This window comes from Metopolophium dirhodum, chromosome 9 (assembly GCF_019925205.1).
Source record: "Metopolophium dirhodum isolate CAU chromosome 9, ASM1992520v1, whole genome shotgun sequence".
In the NCBI taxonomy this organism is placed as follows: Eukaryota; Metazoa; Arthropoda; class Insecta; order Hemiptera; family Aphididae; genus Metopolophium; species Metopolophium dirhodum.
Window position 1 is genome coordinate 31,339,610 of NC_083568.1, and position 25,990 is coordinate 31,365,599.

The window sequence follows — 25,990 nt, forward strand, 5'->3', positions numbered from 1 at the left end:
GTGGTTATATATGAATAGTTATACCTATAGTTATTATAAGTATTGTAATAAAAAATGGTTTCAATATAGAAATAAATTGATTTTTGTTGATTTTCTCGGTTGTCCGATAAGAGAGGAGGAGGGGTAATTTTTTAAAAACCATTGGACCTCTGGATTACAAGATATGACTATAGTATAACGCTTACCTCAATATATTATAATTATTAATAAATACGCATGGTCCAATAAATAGAAACTTACAAATAGTTATTAGTGGTGGTAAATAATAATATTATTACCATGGTGGTCGAGATTTTCACGATTTCCGTCTCCAGAAAACGGAGTGACATATCCTGGCCATATGTCCAGCTGACTCCTGCAACTTGATCATCGTAGAGTGTGAAATTTTTCTTGTATCTACTGCAGCAGTACCTATCCGACGACGGTTATTCATTAATAATCGAAAGTTTACGCAGTCGACGAATTAAACGACAACATTAATTGAGATGAAAACCCTACGACGACTTATATTATATTGCGCCATGGCACCATAATACCCCATACTCCTTGGAAACGAGTTACGACGACGGTTATTGGTACCATAGTAGAGTAATAAAACTGCGTCGCTGCGGTGTCATGGAAGATTAGGAGAATAAGCTGGCCTTGGCGGAAACGATATAATTATGTGGAAGATAATATTATTATATTAATAATATCAACAGCGAAAAAATGGCGCATTTCGTATTTAATCGTTTTATATACAGCGCGTATTGTACACAACAGGGGCTACTACTACTAATTTTCAATTTTTCGCATTCGGTCCGTCATAGCCGGAATGTAATGCAGAATACGAAATGTGAAGAATCGGTTTTTAACGGTTAGACTGATATTATCAACAACCTGTGAGTTAAGAAATAGTAAAATATTATTTACCTCTTAACGCACTACCATTATTTTGAATATATCGTCATTTATTTTTTTACAATTTTAAAACCGTATTATTTAATAAAATGAAAACAATTTAAATAATGCTAACTTGTTTTGTAGGTACTCGCTATAACTTTTCTCTGTAGATATAGGTGCCTATACACAGACTGTTGTACAGCAAGTCAGATCTATACACCACACTTTCGAAGTGTTTCCTATTTCACAGAGATATAATAGTCATACGAGAACCATTAAATAGCCTCTCGTGAGTCCCGGCCACATTTATTTATGTTTAAAGAGTTCGGAATACAAAAACGTTGTCAATAACATTGTATGATATTTATTTATTAGTGTCGGATCCGTAGCTGTAATGGTTGAAAATTAATGAGTGAAATAATGATAATATATTTATGTGTAATGCGTACGAGAGAGTTTTTTTGTCCTTTGTGCGTGTAGCAATAATTCGATTCACTCGACAAAGTCAAAGTCAGTTACCATAGGACGATTTTAATTCAAAAAAAGAGATTTGCATCAAATACAAGAGCACTACAACATAGCACTGCAGGTCGTATAAAACACTTTTCAATTAAATCTTTTTGTACGTCACTATTATTAAATTTATCAAAGATTTTAGAAATAAATTCTACATATTATACCATTTATTCTAAGTATACTACCGGTTATAGTATATTCTCGAGAGACAGTTTACAAAACCAATCGGGTGTATTTTTCGGGCTATGAAGTACCTATACCTAGTAATTATTAATTATGAAAACTTAAATTCTGTCAACTAGTATTTAGTTAAGCTTGTTTAATGTAAAGTTTAGGTAGATGAGTACTCCCATCGAGCTATTACGGTATCAGCTGTTGTCATTCTGCCCTGCAGAACTTAATATTATAAGAGTAATATAGACATTATATAAGGCATATAACAGTTATATGAATATTACAAAATACAAATATAATAAACATTAATACATCACTTAATATCTCATTCGTCTGGGAAATTCGTCGAACTAAGACAGTAGTCTAAGTAGTTTCAAACTGTTTGGTTAATTTATTCGACAATTCACAATACCTTCGGATATTTTGTTGGGTACTAATATAATATATTATGTATGTTATATATTATATATTATATAGCCATATAGGTTCCTGCAACGATTTATAATATAATCTTGTTGTCGTGGGCGTGGTTAAAGGTATACTTTTATGTAGCTGTAGAGGTAGATACAAATCACAAACATTGAATTTTTCAAATTCAGCGTAAAAAGGGAAAAGTTTATCGTTTTGGAAGATAATCTCGCCCCTTCAGTTACTTTTATCATAAGTCACTTTTAATCTGAATGTTTTATACCTATCAATTAGTTGTTACTTATTTATTTATCAATGCGTCTTAATAATCCTGTTATTGCAAGCCTGTAAGCATTAAGCATATAACAGGTATTAAATAGTTACTATATAATTGCATTAACTTAAATAAGAAAAACCTTCAGGCTTCAACACAAGTAATACACTTAAAGAAGGTACCCCTAGTAGCGCAATTGTAGGATGACAAGGCGGCACTTGTCTCTCTCCTTCCCAAGTATGCCAACAGTAGAATTCCTTAAATCTTTTTAAATAAAGAGAGAATGTAATAAATTTGACATACATTTTTAAGATAAAAATATTGGTTTTCTCAAATTAAAAATTTGGTAGATACCTACATATTTTATTACACGTGGCTCTTGTTATATACAAAATATTATGTTGACGTATTGTCAACATTATTGCATTATCTGGGTTACAAAAATAATACAATAGTAATGAATTATGGTTTAAGAATTATCATCACATTTTTTTACAAACAAATCATATCACTTTTTTTAACACTTATGTTCCTACATAGATGGCTAGGTAATACTTAATATCGTTTAACGATGTGGGTAGATTTCGATTTGTTTCTAAGCCATAAAATTAGTTTTAAGACTTGTGTAAAAAAAACAATATTAGGTTATGATTTCGATTTTGGTTAGTAAATTATTTTTCCTCCCTAGTTGTATTATCCAGACATGTCTCTGGATACCTCTATGGCTATAGAATAGATAAAACATAAATAATTATCATACTGTAAATATTTGTAATTTGTAATATTTACCTATACGTTTAATAATAATAATAAACATTTAAAAAAAAAATGGTATATTACAACTGTCTATTATTGTAAATATTATAATCATCATCATCATATATTCATATGGGCACTAATCGACGGCGGCGCCACGGCTACGACGCTCCTCTCACCGTTTCAATCGTTATAATATTATAAGGCTTCGGAGTACTCGCGCATCACACGTCGTATTTAAAATTTAAATAATATCGCGCGCGCGTTACGATCTTGAAAGAGCGGGCCTGGGCTGGTGGGCGGGCAGGCTGTCGGGGCGGACAGAGAGACGACCGCCGACGCTCGCGTGCCGTTTAAATATAGACGCGCCGCCGCCGCCCGCGCCGTCGCGTTGTTCGGCGGGACGGGCACGCACAAAACATGATCATGATGATCGTCATCGTCATCGCCGTCGTCATCAAATTTATATTATAATATATTATATATTATATTATATTATTATTATTATATGTACACGGGTGTTCTAGTGTTCTACGCCAGAGAAATGCATTTTTGTCCACCGGCGAGACGACGTCGTCGCCGTCGGTGTGGCGTCTGCGCGTGAGTATAATAATATCACATAGACCATAGTACATACACCTAACCTACCTACACGACTTATAATAGGTGATACAAGGTGATCCGTTCGAGTGTCGCACAAGTCATAACTTTTTTGAAAATATTGTTTTTACATAATAATAAGTAGGTATCTGGTATCTATATTTTATAGTTAGACGTCATTGCAAAAAAATACGTTTTTGAAGTTAAAATTATATTATTTTCAATTTCGATTGTGGGTTCGATTCTTAAGTTTTTTAGTTTTTCGAATGCCCACGTACATTTTTGATTTCATACTCCGAAGAGGAATATATTTGCTTTAAGGTTATTTCAATATATATATAAGAATCGAACTTTGAACGAGTACCGAGTTAGTTATAGTAGGTATCTATTTAAAGTTTAGATGGACGGAGCAATGGATCAATATTCTACTGCAGCGTATATATAACGCTGTGTCGTCTACTCTGCACCTATAAAAAGATTGTAAAAAATATCATTTTTTTATTTGAAAAATGTTGGTTTGCAATGACATCGGATTATGTAAAAAAATATTTTCAAATAAGTTGAGACTTTTCGAAATAATAAGAGTAGACACTTAAATGGACCACCTTGTACACTCGGACCGCGCGTATTTGCACACATGTGCGAAAGGGCGAATACCCGGCTGCACGCACTTACAACATATGGCGCCCGTTTCTGTTTGACGATGCCGATGCCGGATTATAAGTAAAAGCGATATAGGTACCTGGTACATACTTAATACTATTAAGTGACAGATCGGCTTATTATTAAAATATTATAAGTATTATTCGAAGGGACTATTTAAGGGGGGGGGGGAGGGTGAGCATCCGCCACCAGTACCTGACGACCCTCGAAATGTTATATGTCAGATTATATAAAACTATATATCTATATATAAACATTTTATATAATCTGTGATTTTATCGTATTAATGTATTTAGATTATAATATAGTATTTAATATATAACTAAATAATATAAACTATGTGTATAGTATACCTACTGCTAGCTATCAGAGCCAAATACAAGTGTGGGGCGAGGTAACCCTGCCCCCAACCTTAGCCGAGTTAAAAGAAAAAAAAATGACTTATCGATTTAATGTTCTAGTTCTTAAATAAACTTTTTTATAAACTTTAAAATGTACATTTTATTCATATTTTAGAGTTTTTGTAGTTTTAGTATTGTTTTTAATTATTGCTTCTTTCTCAAATATACATACAAAAATTGTATATTTTAATAAAATGTATACTTTTAAGTTTATAAAAAAAACTTTATTTAAGAACTACGAATACCTATCCAATCATTTGTTTATGATTTCGATTTAGGTTTATTATATATAATTAATGTCCACAAAGTGTTATATGGGTGAAAATATTATAATATTAATAAGTTCCTATAATGTATTATTGAAAAAAGTATGTTGATTAATATTGATTCTTGTATAGAATTTTTTTTCCGACAACTAAGTTTACTACAGCCGTTGTAACTTAGCTCTCTATTCTCTCCCATGAACTTTTGTATCAGCTATTGCTGTATACTTAGTGACATGCTAGAGTTCCTTTTTTACATAACGAAAAATTAAAAAATTACTTTAAAGTTTCGACCAATAATCAAGACTAACTGAAAAAAATAGGTGACTTTAACACCATAAGCTTTTCAAGAGATTTCACCACTGGCATTATTGTTGTTTTTGTTATTATTAAAATATACACGAATTCGGTGAGTATCAATATTTGGGTGTATTTCAGATGTGGGATCTAAAATATACCTAAATAGAAGCGGGTCGACGTGAATTTTTTTCGTGTATATTAAGTCGTGAGCTTATATAATATAGCCCGCTGGGTAAAGTTATAATTTGTATAAAAATAAACCTAACCCATAATGGGAATATTATTGTGCTCGTTTTCTGTGTTGATGTGAAACCAGAATCTCTTAAATCATTTCTTTTACGCATAATATTTTGCCGTGTATATAATCTACATTTAACAGTGTTTAGTGAGAAGTTTCCATGTAAGTTTGTGGAACATGTTTGTCGTGAAAAAATTAAGTAACCACCTTGATGAATAACGATATGCTTTCCTGTGACCCCTAATAAAATTCGTCATCATCATGTGTGCGTGTTACTCATGTATTATCGGCGATCGGTTGTCACTCTCACCTATAGAGGTGCGTGCCGAAAGCTGACGGGAAGCGGAAAAACTGATCGAGTTTCGTTTTAGATTCTGAGTGGAGCGATGAATGTATTGATTTTACAATGATGTATGTTTTTTTTCGGATGTTTTTTCACGGGTTGTTATTATTTGGTTAACGCAGGTATATAGTTTTTGTTGGACGACCTAAAGAAGTTCGACGATTTCCGCGAAACGTTTCGTCGTCCGTAACAGTCGGGCCATCAGCAAATTTTAAGAGACATCGAGTTTAAAATAACAAAAATATTTTTTAGTATTTGCTTGACTCGCTTGTGTTGATATTATTATTCATTAGCATTACCACCTATCGTGACGCATGCCGCCGCCACTACCGTTGCTCCAAAACGGTAACGCTTTTTTATTTATTTATTTTTGTCGCGTAGTAACCCTCGTTTGTGTGCGTGCTCTGATTTTGTTTTTTAAAAAAGCTTACATGAAAAACAGAAATACACAGTACACCCTGTACGTATGTACTGTAGTTGGATCGATGGCATTCTAACGTGACGCATACACAACAATAGTAAATTATTATAATACAATATTATGTACATGGCGCGTAGTGCGGCGCCAACGGTTCTCCAAAAATGGATAATTATTCGACGACGACTGCGCCAGGACTCAGGAGACGAAATTTCAGCAGCCTGCAAAGCTGCAGCCACACTAAATTGCAGACGGGTGGCGGTTTTGTCACTAATACAGTTATAATCATCATCATAATCCGAAGAGACTATACTCGATTAAAATATAGGATACAAAATAATTGTTAATGACAATGAATATTGCTTATCTTAAATTGCCAATATATATATATACTTGTTGGACACCAGCCAATTGCAAGCAATAAATTGCAAATTAGTTTTCGGAGTTTACAAACCGATGTTTTATTTTTCAAAAAACTCACATCCCGCAGTCTTTACGCCGTCTTAGAACATCGATTTGCAAAATCCAAAAGTGAATTTGTTATCATGGCCTTACTCGATTTTTGATTATTCAGTACTATATTTTGAAACCTATTATTGGCACGGTAGAGGGGCCAACTTCATGCACATCCGGGCCGTTACACAGCACACGCCCTCATATATTATACGAGTACGCCCCTGTTCGTATACATTTGAGATCGATACGACGCAGTGGAGTATATTATTATAAATACAAGAAAGCTGGGTCTTATCGTCGATGGCGCAGTGATACCGCTCGAATTCGGGGCTCAGTGGCCGGAAAGAACAACCATCTCGTTCCCCCTCCAAAAAAATAAATGAAATAAATTACCAAGGTATACACCACTTGAAGCGGAGGACGTTAGTACAGAGCATAACATTACTATTATATTATATACCTATTGTAGTTACACCTTAGTAACTTACCCTCGACGCCTTGTGATTTGCGAAAACCTAATATCGAATTCTGTAACGTTATTATAATTATTGTTGTTCATCATAATTCATAATATACATATAGGTAATGTGTATATATATGCCTAATGTGTACGTATGATGTGTGAGCTCTATAATATTTACGTTTATTCTAATATTATTATGTATGTAAACGGGTGCTACGGCGCAAGTCTCCCGATGAATGTAATGTTATCGTCGACCCATATTATATGTATAAGAAAATATACTCGGCACAACATAATTATTACTCACCCTAACCCGGCCGTTTATGTTAATATTATAGTAATATATTGTCCCGACCGCATTATTATTGTCCCTTTATGTTTTATACGCGCTTGTGTTTTCCGTGTCACGGTGTCTTGACGTACCTACCAACGAATTTTGAGTATACCCATTAATACATACTGGATAATATAAACCACGGTTAATTAATTTTAAACTCATGATATTTTGTAATATTTTCCCATTAAATGATGTAACCAAACAAAGCACCCTGCTCAGCCTTATCTTTCAAAAATTTAAATTTAATTACCTATAGCGAACAGTAATATAAAACGACACGTCCACATTATTGAATAAGAGTTTATACATTTTCCGTATGGTTCGTAAAACGATTCCAATGTATAGAAAATCACGTTACTATAAGTCAGTTATAACTTATAACCAATATGTTCGCATTACTCATATTTCTCGTTTGTCCACACAAAAGCTTACATATTAATACATATAGCATAAAAGGTAATAATTTAAAATCTATTAATAAAGTGAAATATATTTTTCTATGAATCATATTTATTCATTTGTCATGATAAATGTTTTAGGTATGTTTATACCCTTAAAAAAAACTTGGTTGAATATTAAGACTATAACAGTGGCATACATGGGGGAGTGTTTGGATTACCTATATGGTTATATGATCCATTGGTAGTAGTTATATACATATAAATTATTTTGTAATGAAGTATTAAACAATGAATTATTTAAAAATATTATCACCTAATGTTATTCTTTCCATGTACATATATAATATATTATATGAATATCTTGACAAACGATTATCTCTATTAAATAATTTTTTTTATAACCTCAACAATATTTTAATTTATATAAAGTAATAATAATTTTATAATATATACATTTGGTAACACTTCCCTAACTCCCTTAAACAAATCTTAATGACCTCGCTGGACTGTAAAATAACAAAAGATACATATTATAAATATTGATACCTACAGTCTTCAGCGGTTGTTCATGGCTAAATTAAAATTATCATAAAAATACTATGTACCTACCTATATAAAGAAAAAACTATTTTAATATAATATATACATTTAAAATGCAGTGATGTTAATATAAACTTATAAGTTCGATTCGTGTGTAATCAAAACTATAGATACCTACCATAATATTACACCACTTATTATCGTGTATTAAAGTTAGACTCGATTAAGCCCCTTAATAACCAAAGTTTATTTTTTATGTATCCTCCTCGAAAACTGTCGTTTGACATGACTTGGGAATGGAAGACTAACTCCGTTATTTTAAAATAACAACTCATAGCTAATTCTAATATACTATGCACAGCCCATACATGAATACATGTAAATTATTATTTCAGTGCAATAAATTAAATCCAATAAAACTTATAATTGATCATTTGTTTCAATTAATTACTCAATTGTGTTATATAGGTATAGCGTGGCAGGTATTATAATATATGGGTATAGCGTTGTTGATTCACTACAACGTCGTACGGTCTTGTTTCCATATAATACGTTATAATATTATATTTTACGTATATTATCCATTGAACTTAATGTTTGGCAACATTTCTTCGTTCAAATTGTATTTAAAGTATACCTGCTGAAAACCCACAAATACTTAGATCGTTTATAGAACCTATATTGTTTATTGTTCGAAACGGTGGATTTTATGTTTATGTGCGTGGTCAAGTCGAAGTGTATTGAAGTACTTAAACTTATTTATTCTATATTATTATTCATAATAAAATTAATAATACAATATGATTTTCGATCGGAAACACATCGGAATGCAGTAACTAAAATTTATAATAATAGGTAGTGATTAAATGTTTTTCTTTATTGTTAAATATTATACGCACTATCACCGCACGTGTTTGTTTGGAAATCGAAGTTTTGGTTTCGGAAACGTTAAATTAAGAAACAAGTAAACCGTAGTTTTAAGATAAGATAAGATTTTCAAAAACTATCACTTTATGTAGAGCAATGTTGAAAGATGAGTGTGAGAGATTCGTGTTTATTCCAAAACTGTAGTTATATTCAAGAAATTTCGACAGTTAAATTAAAAATAAAAAAAAAACTACACGAACTATCAACTCGTACGTAATAAGTACTATAATAATTATTCGTGAGGTACAAACAAATAACGAGGAAATCCAAACGAGGCGCACGCGTCAATTTATCCCACTCCTACGTCCACAAAAAAAAAACAAATCTGGGTACTGACCAAAACGGATAAAAAGCCAACAGTGTATACTCCGGAAACCGTATAATAATATGATGTATTTTATGTGAAAACGTTTAACTAAGTTACAAACGGAAATATTACATAATATAATAATAATATTATTTTTGTGTAACATGCTATATACATATTCTGATATATATATAAAAACCATATTCATAATAATAATAATAGTAATATCGAAACGAGTTTACAGTCCGAAACTGGGGCAAACCGAATAAATATGTTTTGGCTTACAGTTTACTCAAACGTATGGAAAATTTCTATCGACGATCGTTCTCGTCCTATAAACTAAATAATATATTACTTTTCGGTCTTTTCAAAAGGACGTCCGTTTATTATTCAAAATATGACAACTATCTCGTCCCCAAACCGTTTTTTTTTTTATTATATTTTCGTATAACATTAATTTATCCAACACACTGTGGTAAAGTGATTTGTTTCATCTCAACCCCCCCCCCCTTCGTCATCTTTCCACTCGCCACCATCATCAAACACCGCCAATTACCATGTTTTGACATTTCCCGTTCAATTTTGCTACTGTTATTATTATTTTTTTCGTTTGTCGCGCATTTATTGTTTAATGTTTATGAATTATAATCATATTGTAAGTACTTAAAATTACATAGCTGCTTGCGATTAAACTGCACGGCCAACCAAAATGTAATCACTTCTTTACGTGTCACTTTTGGCGCTTTCCCCGTACTGCCCGAAATCACAATGTTTACTTGTCTACCTCTTTTCAATTAAGCTCTTTAACCTTTTTATGTAATAATAATATGATACTAAAGTGTTTGATGGTACTTAATACACGCTCGAGTAGATGGGAACGATCTAATGACAACGGAGCTTCGAATACGACATTCTATTTTTATAAAACTCAATACTCAATCATTATAAATATAATATATATATATATTATATATAGGTAGATACATTTAATGACACTAGAAAATATTGCTTATCAATTTGTAGACATAATTAAAACAATTTTTCACTTCATCGCGTTTAGGTAACTTAGTAATATTATTTTGTTTACGTATTTACTCGTGAATACTTCAATAATAATAACATACATAAACATTATTATTTGTCGTTCGTTTTAGATTCTGAACAGAGAGATGAATGTATTGATTTTACAATGATGTTTTAATTTTTTTTGTGTCTGTTATCCCCTTTTGGGGATAAAAATGCTTCAATTTACTATTTCAGCATTTTTTTCTGGTAGAAAAGTGAATCTATAGTTGCTACTTTTTAGGGGGTCAAAGTAAAAATGTTCAGTAGGTAATTTTAAAAACATATGGAAAAATAGAAACTTAATTTTTTATGCAAAACCAGCTTTATACAAAATTGATTTTAATCATCTATTTTATTCCAAACATTTTTAAAATCTTTTTGAAGAGCTATAATTGTTTTTGCACAACAATATGAATACACACCGATACTGAAAATACACAGAATACTGATCATCAAACCTTCTAGTTCCTATACCTCCAGCCTCAATATTTCAGTATCTATTATACTGCACATAATTTATTATAAATTAAAAAAATGATGATGTACTTACTATACAATAGACATATTTTATTATGTTAACATTATGAAGTTTATATCTTTGAATTCGATATAAAATCATATAAACTTAATTAGCATTAATTCGAGTAATCAAGCATATAATAATGCATGCAATTACAGCATATTATTTAGAAACGAAGATTTATGAATAATAAGACAATATTTAATAAATATCTGTAAAATATACAAAATGCAATTGCTGTAAGCGTAGTACCTATATACGGTGCAATGTGAAAATACAATAGTTTATGATCATAATAATAAATTATGTTATTTTATTTATCATGAATAAACAATGTGAATTTTTAATTTTAATATCAATATTGTAAAAAAAAATATGGTCAAATAATGTATGTTAAAGATAAACCTTTTGATCGTGGTTTTTGATTCCACTGGTAGTCGCTACTAAAAGATAATAAATATTTTTATAAGCCTGTTTATTTATTTAATTTGTTAATTTTGAAACGAATACGACTGAATACGTGCTAAAATATTTTAATACTACAAAATGTCAATAATAAATTAAGCAAATATATTAATTTTGAAAAATTCAAAAATGGTAGTAGATATGTTAAAAAACCACATATAATATAGATTAATGATAACACTTCTCACTTTTGCGCTTAAAATCTTTACGGAAATCCAAAGGCATTGTAGTTTTTAATAATGATAACATACACCGTGTTGGCCTGATCGTTTCATGGAAACCATGCCTAATTTGAAACAAAAAATCTAGATGTTAAAAATCACAGTTTCTTGTAAGTATACGATTTGAGTATCATTGTTAGTATATAGTATAATATCAATTTTATGATGGTTAAATTAGAATATTAACAAATATGTTTTACAGTCCAAACTAAATTTTGGACGTGATCAAATACGAAATCAAAATTAAAGATACCTAAATAAATATATAGGTATTTTACCTATAGAATTTATTTTACATGAGATAATAATTGGTGAATTAAACTACACCGATAGGCAATAACACAGCTTGGTAGTATTTACAATCTAATTTAAACATACGTAGACAATATTGTGAATGTTTCTTAAATTTACACGCACGCATTATTAATTTCGGGAAGAGTGGTTTGGATTAGTATAACTCCTCGTAAAAAAACTTACAATTCCAATAGACAAATTAATGTGTTAAATCTGTTTGGGTTTGTACACTGTGGAAAAAAAGTTAGTCCTCGTATGAGCTCTAATTAATTAGAACAATTTACATATGAATTTATTGTTATAATATCATATAATTATATTAGTACAAAACTGTTGTGTTCATAAATAATTAGTAAGTACATCATATGCCAATAAATAACACGAATGCTCGACACAATAATAAACAAGCAATCGGTTTGTGTTAGAATTTTTATAATTAAAACTATATTAAATGAAAATAAGGAACCCGTTAAGTATGCTACCTACGTCTTAAATAATATACAATGCTAATTACATCGTGAATTAAATTCGTCAAGTATAATAACTAATAAGTATGCTACCACAAATTTCAATTTTCTGGTAGGTAATATTCTTTTATTTTACCTTACAAATTATTTTTAGTTAACATTTAAATATTACTCCATCAAAATTTTAAATTTATTTAAAAAATATTTGTCAGCTTTACGTCACACCAAAACGCATCAAACAAATCAGTTGAATTTATCGACCGCCACCATTTCTCCTATACAACTGAGAGCTGTTATTGCAGAAGTAGATTTGTTGTTTCCTTTTGCTCTAATTACATATCTTTGTTTTGTCAACTTGTATAATAACTCTATAATTTGAGTATGGACCTCCGATACCGGATCAAAGAAGTTTTTACTATGGTTTACCGTTCATGTTGAAAACGAAGACTTGATAAATTTGCATATGCCATCCGCTTATTTGAGTGAATGGGTGTACACTTTTGTCTGATTTAATTTAATTTAATATTATGCGAATATAAGCGTTTTTAAATCATGTTTTTTTCACAATGAAATGTGCTCTAAAATATTGCCATAAATACATCCTAAAAAAACAGGGGCGCTGGCCACGTCCCTCATAGTTGCGATACCTAAATCTAAATCTGAATCTGGATCTATTCTGGATCTTCAGTGGGTAATCTGTTTGCAGCAAGTAAACGGCTTTAAATATATTAATCAGTTTTATAATTTTACTTAATTTACCATAGTATTATATTTTATCATACTTAGGTATAGTTATTAATTTTGTTGATGTTCAATAATATGTTTGTAGCCTGTAGGTATAAAATAAAATTGTAGGTAGCATAATTAAAGAGTAGGTATCTACCGGAAATAATATCAGTTAGATTTGTATTGTTAGGTACACTCAAGCGTCTCAATCACTATAATAATTGGTACTAAAAACGTAAGATTTTTGAAAAGTACACATTAGCACACATATTAAGCTCATAACATATTATATTGATCGAGTTCCACTGATTTAGGTATAATATTGTAGGAGTCGTCAAATAATAATCATAATTAATTTGTCCATAGAAAATATTAACTGTTTTGCTCTCACAAGTCACAATATCTATCTACCTATGTTTTAAATTTAACAATTCTGGTGAGAGTAAAAATAATGTGTAGGTACAATGGATTAGTATGTCAAAGTAAATTACTATAGGCGTTATATTTTTTATAACTCGCTACTTATCAAAACTTAAGAATCAACATCCAAATATTCTCTTAATGTTAGTGCCTGGTGATATTATGTTATGAATGTTTATAGTTGTTAAAAGCCCATTTTACAATAATATATGACCACTTTTGTTACAACTTGTTTTTGATGTGTAACGTGTAAAATATGCATATGACAAAACTTTTTTCGAGGCCTTCTTAAAAGAATACAGAACACAAGAGTCACATATAGTATTTTTACATACGAAACAAAACTAAATCATATTATTTTTTAGATTCTGAGTGAAACGATGAATGTATTGATTTTACAATGATGTGTGTTTTTTTTTTTATTTTTTTTTTTATTTTTTTTTTATTTTTTTTTATTTTTTTTTTTATTTTTGTGTCTGTGTACACGATAAGTAGTCGAAATAATGCTTCGATTTTCGACTTCAGTATCTTGTTCGATGGGAAAGTGAATATCGTTGGTGCATTGGGGAGGTCAAAATTTTAATTTCCCAGTAGTTTTCAAAAGCGATGTGAAAAACAAAAGAAAAATTAAGGAAAAACGGGAATTTTTACGCAAAATCGATTTTTAACAAAATCGATTTTGGTTATTGGTGTAACTCTAAAACAAATGACCGTAGATGCATGAAATTTTCACTGGTTGTTTATATTTGCATTTTCTATACACAATACAATTTTGAAAATAATTTGACTTTTTTTGAACTGTTTACGGACATTGTCAGTTTTCAGTTTTTTTAAATTTTTTTACTATAAATATCAATAAAATTTTATTTGTTGGGTAAAAAAGCTTGAAAATTTAATAGAAGGCTCCTAGGTTATTTTTTCAAAGGCAGATGAAAAAAATTAAAAATCCTTAGTCACAGTTTTTTTTTATACACGTTTAAAGTTCAAATCTTGAAAAAATACGGAAAAATCACGAAAATTTGCAAATTATTTTGAGTTAGAAATTCATAAAAAATTTTCTTTTTAAATCTAAGATTTTAAAATCTAATACAAGATTCCTCATAAGTTTGTCTAACTTTATCAAAAAAAAAATTTCTACAAAAAAGTCAAATTAAATTTTTATGATCGTTTTAAATTCATATTTTTACAACATTAGATATTCACTCGATTTCTCATGTACCGATTTCCTTATTTTCTTGTAATTCAAAAACGAATAACTGTAGATACATGAAAATTTCACTGAATGTTTATATTAGCATTTCCTATACACCATACAATTTTGAAAATATTTTGACACTTTTTGAGCTGTTTACGGGCATTTTCAGTTTTCAATTTTTTTAGTTTTTTTTTCTATAAATATCAATAAAGTTTTATCTGTTGGGCCAAAAAGTGTAAAAATTTAATACAAGACTCCTGATATATTTTTACTATAGCAGTTGAAAAATATTGAAAATACATAGGCACAGTTTTTTTTTATAAGCATTTAAAGATCAAATTTGGACAGAATTTATCAAAATCTCGAAAATTATCAACCATTGTAATTAATAAATTATAAAATATTCAGTTTTTATAGCTAAGGATTGAAAATTTAAAACAAGATTCCATGTAAATAGATAATTCGGTTACCAAAAAATCTAAAAAATACACAAGCACAGTTTATTTGTATAGTCATTTTAAGTTCAAATTTGGACGAAATTACATAAAAACCTAGAATAACTATTTTAGTTATTTTGTTGTGATTGTATAATATTATTCGTGGGCACTTGAAACTTCTAATTTGTAATATTTTCATCGATATATTATGATGATAGTATCACGGTTTGTTGTTGATGTATAACGCGTTATATGTACCTAATGGATATTGTGATATGATTAATTTGGAATTTATTATAGGTCAATTTTTTTTTTAATACCATAGATAAGTGTATAATATGTCTTATACCTAGACTGACATATCGTCTCCACTCAGAATCGTTTTTCTTATACAATGATATATCATTGAATTCAAATTTAATACCATCCATTATACAGTGACCCACTTGTAACCTACAGTACAGCAGAGCGACATCCACTTGCCCACCTTTTTTATAAATAAATATATGAAAAAATACTTAATGTAAGTTACTCTTTTAAAAAGTGATAAGAGGTGATTGAACCATAAAAATGTGATTAATTAATACAAATATTTTAACATAGGCTCACTCTTTTTTAAATAATATATTTGTTGAATATTCTAAATCAATTTTAGTAAAGTTACTTATAAGTAAACGAAAAAAAAATGTTGGATCTAAATATCCTAATAACTCTGGATAATTGTTAAGAAACCTTTAAATCCATGGGCTCGAAAACAAAATGTACTAAGATACGTTTTTATTAAAATACAATTTAATTCAGTTAGGTAATTCAAAACATTTTTGTCATAATACTTCGTGCATTTATAATCAATTTTATTGTATAGTGATTTTACACAAAATATTACATTTTAAATTCTATCAACTAATTTTTAAAGTGGAACTTAATTTAGGTTTATTTAATATTTTGTTACTAAAAAAATAAATTAAACCAATAGTGGTGATTCACCAACATACTGAAAATATCGCTAAGTATATGATTGACATAAGATTATACCCGACATTGATATAATATATTTCATTATAATATTATATTAGTAACAAAACCCTATTCCACCGTTGGACTTTATTAAATGTTTTATAATGAAATAAATTTAACGTTTTCAGAGGACACTAAAATGTTAGAATTTTTTGAATATTTTATTTAAATTGAATTGTTCATTTGCATTTATTCAAAATACATTTATAAAGGTACATTATATATATTTTTATTTTATTTCAAAGATTAATATAAATCTCAGTGTATTAGAACAAAAACAAAAAACTAATTATGAAGAAACAAATAGAAACAAAACGGAAAGAGACAAATATTATTACAACAGTATAACAAAATAATAGTATTATTAAAACATAAACATATTATATAATATTACACATAATATCTTATAACATGGTGGTTTTATATTTGAATATTTTTACCATTTTAAAAGTAATATTTTTTGTTCACGCTAAACACGAGTTTATAAATCACTTAATTCTCCCACAAAAAAATGATAAATGACAAAATATATTATAAAGACTATTTTAACTTCTTAATTTTATATCAACATAAAGCAATAAAATATTATATCCAATTATTGTATTGTATATCAAAGTAGAATAAAATGCAAAATACGTTTATATAATATAATGTATTATTATTTCATCGACGTTTTTGTGTTATATTTAAAAATGTTATATTGTATCTAATAAAGCTCATATCTAAGAAAGATGGAAATTCGGAATTCCACACTAATATTTAATAGTATTTATAGAAAGGCGAGTTATGATAATTATTAAATACTACTAACATGTAAGTTGTAATTAATTTATTATATACTTTTTCAATAATATCAGGGATTCTATAACCATTCCCAGGCAAACTTAGTTATAATAGTTTTACTGTTTTTCTGTACACAATTGAATATTTTGTTTTCCTATATTAAATATTGTAAAAGTTTTAAAAATAATTGTTTGAAGAAAAAATAGTTGAATGGTTTATTTGTACACGAATGATAAAACCAGTTAACTTATTAATGTATTTATAATACAATTTTAGTTTGATCCAACAACGATAAAACATAATATTGAATTCAATCAAATACATATTCAAACTGTGTAATGAAAGAAAATATGATGCAAAGTAAGTAAAAATTAATTTTTTTTGCTGAAAATTGTTTAATAATTTTAGTTGTAGAAAATAATTTACTTTATAAATAACCTACCAATCAATGTATTTCAAACAAATCAATCTATATAAATAAATAATAAATCACATTATCCACTCGAACGTGATTAACTCAAAGTTGAAGGGGCCGGCCAGAAAGTTTGAGTTATTCAAGAATTTGAGTTATCCAAGGATAATGCAATTATAGGAAATTCTAGGGACCGAGGAAAAAGTTTGAGGTATCGATGATTTCGAGTAAAAGAAGTTAGAGTTAACTACATTCGACTGTAATAGATGTATACAGGGTGTCCCACTGAGATCTGACAGATGAAATAACTTTTGTTCTAATTAATATTTTTAAAAAATTTCTTTTAAATATAATTCATAGACTATTGCGCTACATTTTTAGTATACATTTTTTATTTTTTATTTTTTAATACTGAAAATAAAAAACTTAAAAACTGATAAAAAAAATTTTCAAAATAGCCAATTTGTAAATCTGATTTTCAGAAAAATTTATATCGTAAAAACATTTATTTAAATTAGCCACTTGACTTAAATAAATGTTTTTACGATATAAATTTTTCTGAAAATCAGATTTACAAATTGGCTATTTTGGATATTTTGAAAAAATTTTTTATCAGTTTTTAAGTTTTTTATTTTCAGTATTAAAAAATAAAAAATGTATACTAAAAATGTAGCGCAATAGTCTATAAATTATATTTAAAAGAAATTTTTTAAAAATATTAATTAGAACAAAAGTTATTTCATCTGTCAGATCTCAGTGGGACACCCTGTATATGAGTATAATTATACACGTTAATTTATTTTTAAATGTATACATTTTAATTTATAAATTATCTATGATCCCGGCTAATAACTATAATGTTGAAGCCGTAATAAATGAATTAAAAAAAAAACCTATCTATGTAGATATTTGTAGGTATAACATAATGTATCATAATATTTAAATTAATAACTCTAAAATTATTTATACTACTTATTGAAAATGAAACACAAATTAATTCACCAAGCATGGTCAACCTCATGTTTTCCTTGAAAATATTTAATTTCTGATTTTTAAATTTTTAAATACACTCAGTTTTTTTCATTCTCGAATTGTTTTGTTATATACTTATATTGTATTAAACTTATATTTTCGTCCAGAGAAATCTCGTGCTTTAAAGGTTTAAGGAGTATCCTATAGGGATATAAACTTCTGTTTTTGAATTGAGAACCCCCCTTTTTGAATGTAATTTGAAATGTAACCGAAGACTACAGCTCACAAAAAATTTTAAAGATTTTAAAATGTGTTCTTTAAGTATATTTAAAGATTTCAAAAATCACATTTTGAATAACTGAATTATTAAAGAAAAAAGGGAGGTGAGAAAGTTTAATGAATCACCTGATAGTTTAAAATCACCATGTTATTAATGATTAGTTATATTCAAATTTTATATTTTGGATGGTCGTGTGCGTTATTCAAAATAAATTATTGAGTATTTGAATATGTATTTACTACCTACCTACGTAATATTTTTAAATATTTATGTATTGAAAATAGAAGTATTATTACTAACCAAGTATTTTATACAAGCAAATCTTCCTGAAATAAATCAAATAATACTTAAGACGAAAGACAAGTAAATTGAAAAGGGAAATGGTACTTCAACAATTAATTTATTCAAAATTATATTTAGCTAATTTGCTGCAGTACAAAACACATTAATTATTGTTACCTATTCATTATGTTATTATGATACTGACGCATTCCTCCACGTTTCTAAATGATTGATTTTAACTCTTTTTTTATAAGGTATTATTACTATTTACTATAACGTATGATGTTAGATAAAAAAAACATTTTTTGCATTTGTTTTAAAATAAATATAAATTGCAGCTCATGAAGTAAATAAATTAGAATGTGTGGTAGGTAGTAGGTACCAAGCAAGGGTGGATCGAGCCGGTTTATTTTATACTTAATTTAATAATTGCATCTAAAACTAAACAAATATCTAAATATCATTGATCAATGCTTCTGCGGAAAACCTTCGTTGTATAATATTAAAACGAAAGTGAAAATATTTTTATTTATTTATTTTTTTAGATTATGTCGTACAATTTTTAAATTACACATTTTTTTAAACCACTTACCTAGTTAAAATATTATGGGCGTAATTTGAATAAGTACTTGGGATCAGGGACGACACGTAGGTTATATTTTACAACATTGCAATAAAAAACACGTGAGTTAAAATTAAATATGATATATTTTTATCGTATTTTGGTCATTACAAAATGCATTTTTACATATTTTATGAATCCATATACTAAAGCTAAATAATAGACTTTTGGTCATAGCTTATTTATTAATTTTTAGCTTTATTATTTGACTTAGCTTTACTATTTACTCGTAAATAAGGTTATAAAAATGCTATTATTAGTATAATACTGAGCGCTTTAATTTAGTTTTAAATTGTATTTATGTGAATTTCTTATTTATTCCTTACCTAAAATGGTATTACTCAGTTTAGTCGAGCTAACTATATCATTAAACATTTCTACATCTTAATAACTTTCAAATCAGGACTACAACTTACTTACAAGTTACAAAATATTATTAGTTATATTGGTATAATATAAACGTACTCGAAGTCTTGTTGTCTTGACTAATATGCCAAAATAAAACTGTGGTAAATTCTAGGTTTTACCTACTATATTATCGGCAAAAGTTCGAAGTTCTGATTTTTGTAGTTTAGACTTTTACAAACAAGATTTGGTAAGTCTTATAGAATCAGTGTTGGTAAAAGTCCGAAATTTTAACCAATCGTGTGAGCTTTTTTCTTTGCATTATACTCGTATATAATTAAAATATTATAAGTTAACATAAAAAAAATAAAATTATTTAAGTATATTAAGTTATAATATAATATATTAGTTACTACGAGTATATTAGATACAGAAATGTATATTATTTACTTATTTATTTTTTATACTATTATGATAATATTACTGCAAACATCTAAATTATTATTAACTATTACTCCAATAATTTAATTTATTATTTTTCATACTTTCATTAATTTATAAACTTTTAATTTTAAGTTTGATATAATATGAGTTCAATATAATATTTTTAGAGCACGGAAAGAGAGAAGTATAAAACATTTATTTTATCAAATGAACATACCTAACTTATATTTTATTTTTTATTTTTTAGCATAGGAGTATGTTATTTAAAAATATTAATAATTTCATAGTTGTTTTTGTGAAAATATATAGACTAAAAGAAAATCCTTTTGAAAAAACATAACATTGATTAGTTAATTTATTATTTGTTTTTGCGATTCTGCCACACAAAATAACATGTTTGTCTTATGGTATTTTTATTTCTTGTAATAGCTTGGTAGCAGTGACCATTTAATACTATAACATTTATTTACAATTTATATACCTACTTTATTTATATTGGCTTAAATCGTACGATGTATATACCATTTCATTTTCTTCATTACTATGTTTTATCTAAGCTTACTATATTTTATCGACTCGAGAAGATTTTGAATTAATTCTTACAATTAAAATGTTAACTGCATCCAATACAGTTGCAAGCCGTCCAAAAAAAAAAAAAATTAAAAATATTTAACATGTGTAGTATAAAAACATTTTAAAAATAAAAAAGTTAAAATAAACATAACATTTAAAAATACGTATTTAAAATGTTTTTAAAGACTCGGTCAATATTGTTTTACTTTGTACGTTACATATTCATCGTAAATTTATGCCTACAACATTGTATAAATTAACTATTAGTATTGAAATTTTAATAGATCATTTGTATAATCTGTGTCTTTATTTATAAAAAGTTATTTCGCACTCAGTTACAGAAATATTAAATAATACACCTCTACGATACGCATTCTCGGGTACCATATTATACAGTTAAACGGTTTAGTTTTGGAACGCTTAAATAAAAAAAAATTGAATGGTAAAAATGTAAAAACTATACACAGAAATATACTCGTCAATTATATACAACGTTCAGGTGCAATTTATCATACAGCCCTCAAGGCCCGGCGAGAAAAACTTTAAAACTCGGCTAGAACGCTGGCGAGTCAGTGGTGGGTATACGAACGGGCTTGAAAGTTTCGGTAAGGACTTCGGGCCAAAAACGCTTCTGCGTTGGAGAATAATAAAAAAAAACACGTTCAAACCGTCGACACTGGTCGACGAGATGGGGAGGGGAAGAGGAAAACAACGTTACAAGAACGCTAATGCCCATTAAACGTGTAAAATACCTTTATAATATTGTAAAACGGTTGTTAAAAGGTTGAAACGATTAGGCAATAAAAATATATTATTCGTTCTTGGAACACGATTCGGCGGCGATCGGCAGCAGTGGCGTATAAGCATATCTAATAATAATATAATACATAAGTACACTTAAATATTATACTCTCGAGGATGTTTCGCCTCGGAAACGCGTGTGGATCCGCGATGACGGTTCAAGACGGCACCACCGCCGAGTTCTTGACGTTGAGATGATTTTTTTTTTTTTAATCTCAAAATGAACCTGCACGTGACGTTATACGCGTATATTACAACCGCGGTCGTAGGTATATTAATCACCCGATACGGTATCATCGGATTCGCTCGATGTCATCTGCAGATTTTCGGTGCAGATTTTCGGGATACACCTGCACGCCACTGCGGGACACCGCTAAAACTACTTGAAACCGCTCTACGTATATATATATATGTATGTACAAATCAAACACGCGCGCACACAGGACGAGTTTTTAAAACAATCTTTTAAATATTAGAAAAAAAATACATATTATAATATATAGGTATATTACTGCGGAATAATAAATAATGAAGATCAACAGCCGCTGTACACGACAAGCAGTGACGATCATAATATTGTGCGACGTATGTGTATATAGCGATGTGGTCGCGAATACATAATAATAATATTATTATCGTCGGCGCGATTTGGGGGAGGGGTGGACTTTTGGGTGTGTCCAGTTTTTAAATCAGCTCTCTAATAAGTTATATGTTGTTTATGGTTAGTTAAAATATTTCTTGAAATTTTTATTTTATATTAATTATTAATATAAAAGGTTTCCTTGTGTGATCGGGTGATATAATGTATAGACAAATTAAAAAAGGGAGGCTTATTTACAGCGCACCCCCATTTTTTTCGTTGAAATCGCGCCCGCGCATAATAATATTACGGATATCCTACAATGATATTATTAGATATTATTTATACATCAATAGGTAAAATTATTAAAATTAGGGCTGGGAATTTAATGCCTTAGAAAAGTGCAAAAATGCCTTAAAAAGCTTTAAATATGACACAAAAATGCGTTTAAAAATGTTGTAACGAAACGTGTGTTGTTGGTACAGTGGTGATTGTTTTTTCAAACACACTTTAAAATTCTATGGACACTAAAATAGAAGACGTATAATTATTGTTATCGCTTCTTTAATAATATAAATTATAGAAATGAAAATTGAAAATATTACACGTTTTACATTATCTGATCGCAAAACTATGATGTATACGTCTACCAATGTACTGGTTTTTATCACAACAATACATTTTGTATTACTATAATAATAAGTTGCGTTCGCTTTTAAAATGAGTTATGAAAAATGTACCAAAAACTCTCAACAATTTCCTCTGAAAACGTTCCAAAAAAACGCCTAACAAAGTTGAATAATATATTATAGGTAGGTACCTATTTGTCAAAAAATGCGGGCCAACTATAAAAAAAAAACGGTGGGATCCACTTGACGTACATTTTCCGCTCACGCGGGCCTAAGTCGACGGAAAAGCCGAAAACATAAACGGAAATCGCATCAAAATCCCAGCCCTAACCGCAATAATAATAATAAAACGACGACGCACGCGCTGCAGTCATATTTATATAAATATATTATATTATATGACACTCACTGTGCGTGTCAAACTTCCTGATGATGGTCTCTATGACAGTGGTGCGCTGGGTGACATGTCCCCGGCGTATTGGCATGCCGTAACAGGCGGGATTACCCACCGGGCGAGCCCACCATACAGTCACGTTTCTGGCCACGCTGGTGCGGCGGGGCGCGTGTGCGGGCGGCCGACGGCACTGGCCACCGGCATAACAGGTATTATCGGCGGCGAGCGGTGTTCACGTCGGTCGGTCGGCGGCGACGGTGTCGTGCTTCGCGGACGGCGGACGCTTGTTCCGGGACGCGACTGTTGGCTCGACGGTGGCGGCGGTGGCGGTGGCGTTGTCGGCGACGGCTTCGGCTTCGACGGCGGCGGCGACGGTCGGCCAACGAACGTGTGCGCGGTGTCGCGGCGGTGCAGCTTGCGCGCGGTGCTTGACGAGAGCGTCGTCGTGTTGGCGTTGCCCGGCACTGCTCCTGCCGGCGTCCACCAAAGCGCGGGCAGCGCCGCCGCCGTCACGACTCGCGATCGCCCCCGAATCGTACCGAACGATTTACAACACTTTTATGCGCGCGTGTACCCTATATATAGGCGTAGGCGTAGCGAGATCGAATTCGGTTGTCATATAGGGTGGCAGAGACCGCGGGGGGGCGCGTATAATAGTAATGTGAGGGGGCTTCTTCCGATTCCTTAGTGGGGGGGGGGCCCAGCTCTATTAGCCCTGATCTACGAGTTGTATCAACCCTGCAGGGCCGTATTTACACTTCTTGCGCCCTGTTGTACGTGCCTCCAGCACGCCCCCCCCCCCCCCGAAAATAAAAATAATTAATAAGTTTTATAAATACGGACTATCATAGTCATGCAATGCAAAAAGTCCTAATAGGTATAGTCAAACAAATTCTTACCAAAAAAAAATGTATTCTATATTACACTGGTACCCTGCCGCTCGGGGAAAATGTTCCCGTTCCCCCCCTCCCCTTAAATACGGCCCTGATCAACCTATATATAATATACCGTCCATGTTTTGTAATTATCGTCATGTTATATTTTCATTACTTATGCAGGTGATAAGCCTGAGCAAAGACGAAATTCAGAATTTTCCACTTTTTTCCAGCAAGAGTTTACCTAAAATGCACCCTTGTGTTACTATTGTGTTTTATCCTGTAATACGCGTGCAGACGCGTCCCTGGCCACATTATATATTCACTCGTTTCCATTTCTTTCTTTAATAATGAATTCATTCAATTTTCAATTTTCTTATTTTTTTTAATTTATAAGTATTCTTATAATATTTATAGTAGTACCATATTATCATAATATACACGCTTGAACTTCTTATGCAATTTAAAGAATATTATCCAGCGGAGATATGCAAACTTTTTTTTCGTTCGAGAACCACCATTTTTATTTTAAATTGTTAAGGAGATGGTTTTTTTTTCTGAACATTTTTATGTTCATACATCGAAATTAGAACGAGAAGTTTCTGGTATGATAGTCCACTATGATAGGTTTAATATAAGACATGGAGGCTAAAATGATTTGAAAATTAAAGTTATCAATATTAATATATGAACATTTCATAATATTTTGTAACATTTTCAGAGTTGATTTAGTAATAGTCTAAATAATTTGGTAAGTAGGTATATAGTCTAATCTATATTATAATTTATATAAAACTATTGTTATAGGGACTATTTATATATTCTTAATACATATAGTAGGTACATTTTAATAACTTGGGTCTCAGAAACTGCAAGTTTAAATGTAAAATGCATCAACATTTTTGAAGAAAAAACTTCTACTTAACAATTTACCGTAAAAAGAAGTGGTTCTCATTTAAAAAAAAAAGTCTGCATATCACCAAACAATGTCTGAAAAAAAAATGAAATGTGGGTAATAAACAGTAATAGTAATAATATTATGTAAAATTATCATTTATATTATTATTGATGGGACACAAAAAAAAAATAACGAATTATGTAAAAAATATATATACGAATTACGTTAAAACCAAATGAACGGGAAATTCGATCACATTCGATCACTATTGAAAATATGTACATTTTATAATGTATATAATATTTTGTCTACCGACGTAGAATATTGTGTATTGCGGAAAAACTACATTTAAATAAAGATTTCGTAACGCACATAATTAGTTTTTGTTTTTTATTAAACTTAAGCCCGACAACTATGGCCATTAGCTGTTTATTGTTGTTTTTGTAGTTGGGGGGGGGGGGGAGGCTGGAACGGTTGGTTGAAACACGTTTTTGGGGTTTGGCAGAATTTCAAGTTGGGCACCCGTAAGTTTCTGCCATGCCCGGGTGGACACCGTGACTGCCCAAAGAAAAATGCCGCCCGTGGCCGGGATCGAACTGAAAATTT

General features: G+C 29.9%; 1 protein-coding gene across 7 annotated transcripts in view; it reads right to left on the reverse strand.

Annotated features, from left to right (window-relative positions):
- Positions 1–24,063, reverse strand: part of LOC132953101 (potassium voltage-gated channel unc-103) — a 133,420-nt gene extending 109,357 nt beyond the window's left edge. For 5 of the 7 annotated variants that reach the window (XM_061025670.1, XM_061025673.1, XM_061025672.1 and 2 more), the window contains exon 1: positions 23,627–24,063. In XM_061025670.1, the coding sequence (XP_060881653.1) occupies positions 23,627–23,702 (76 nt within the window). In that variant the 5' untranslated portion in view covers positions 23,703–24,063. Of the gene's footprint in view, positions 1–278; positions 437–11,905; positions 12,004–23,626 lie in introns of those variants that run through there. The other 2 variants (XM_061025671.1, XM_061025675.1) reach the window with 2 other exon arrangements.
- Positions 24,064–25,990: the final 1,927 nt, after the last annotated feature.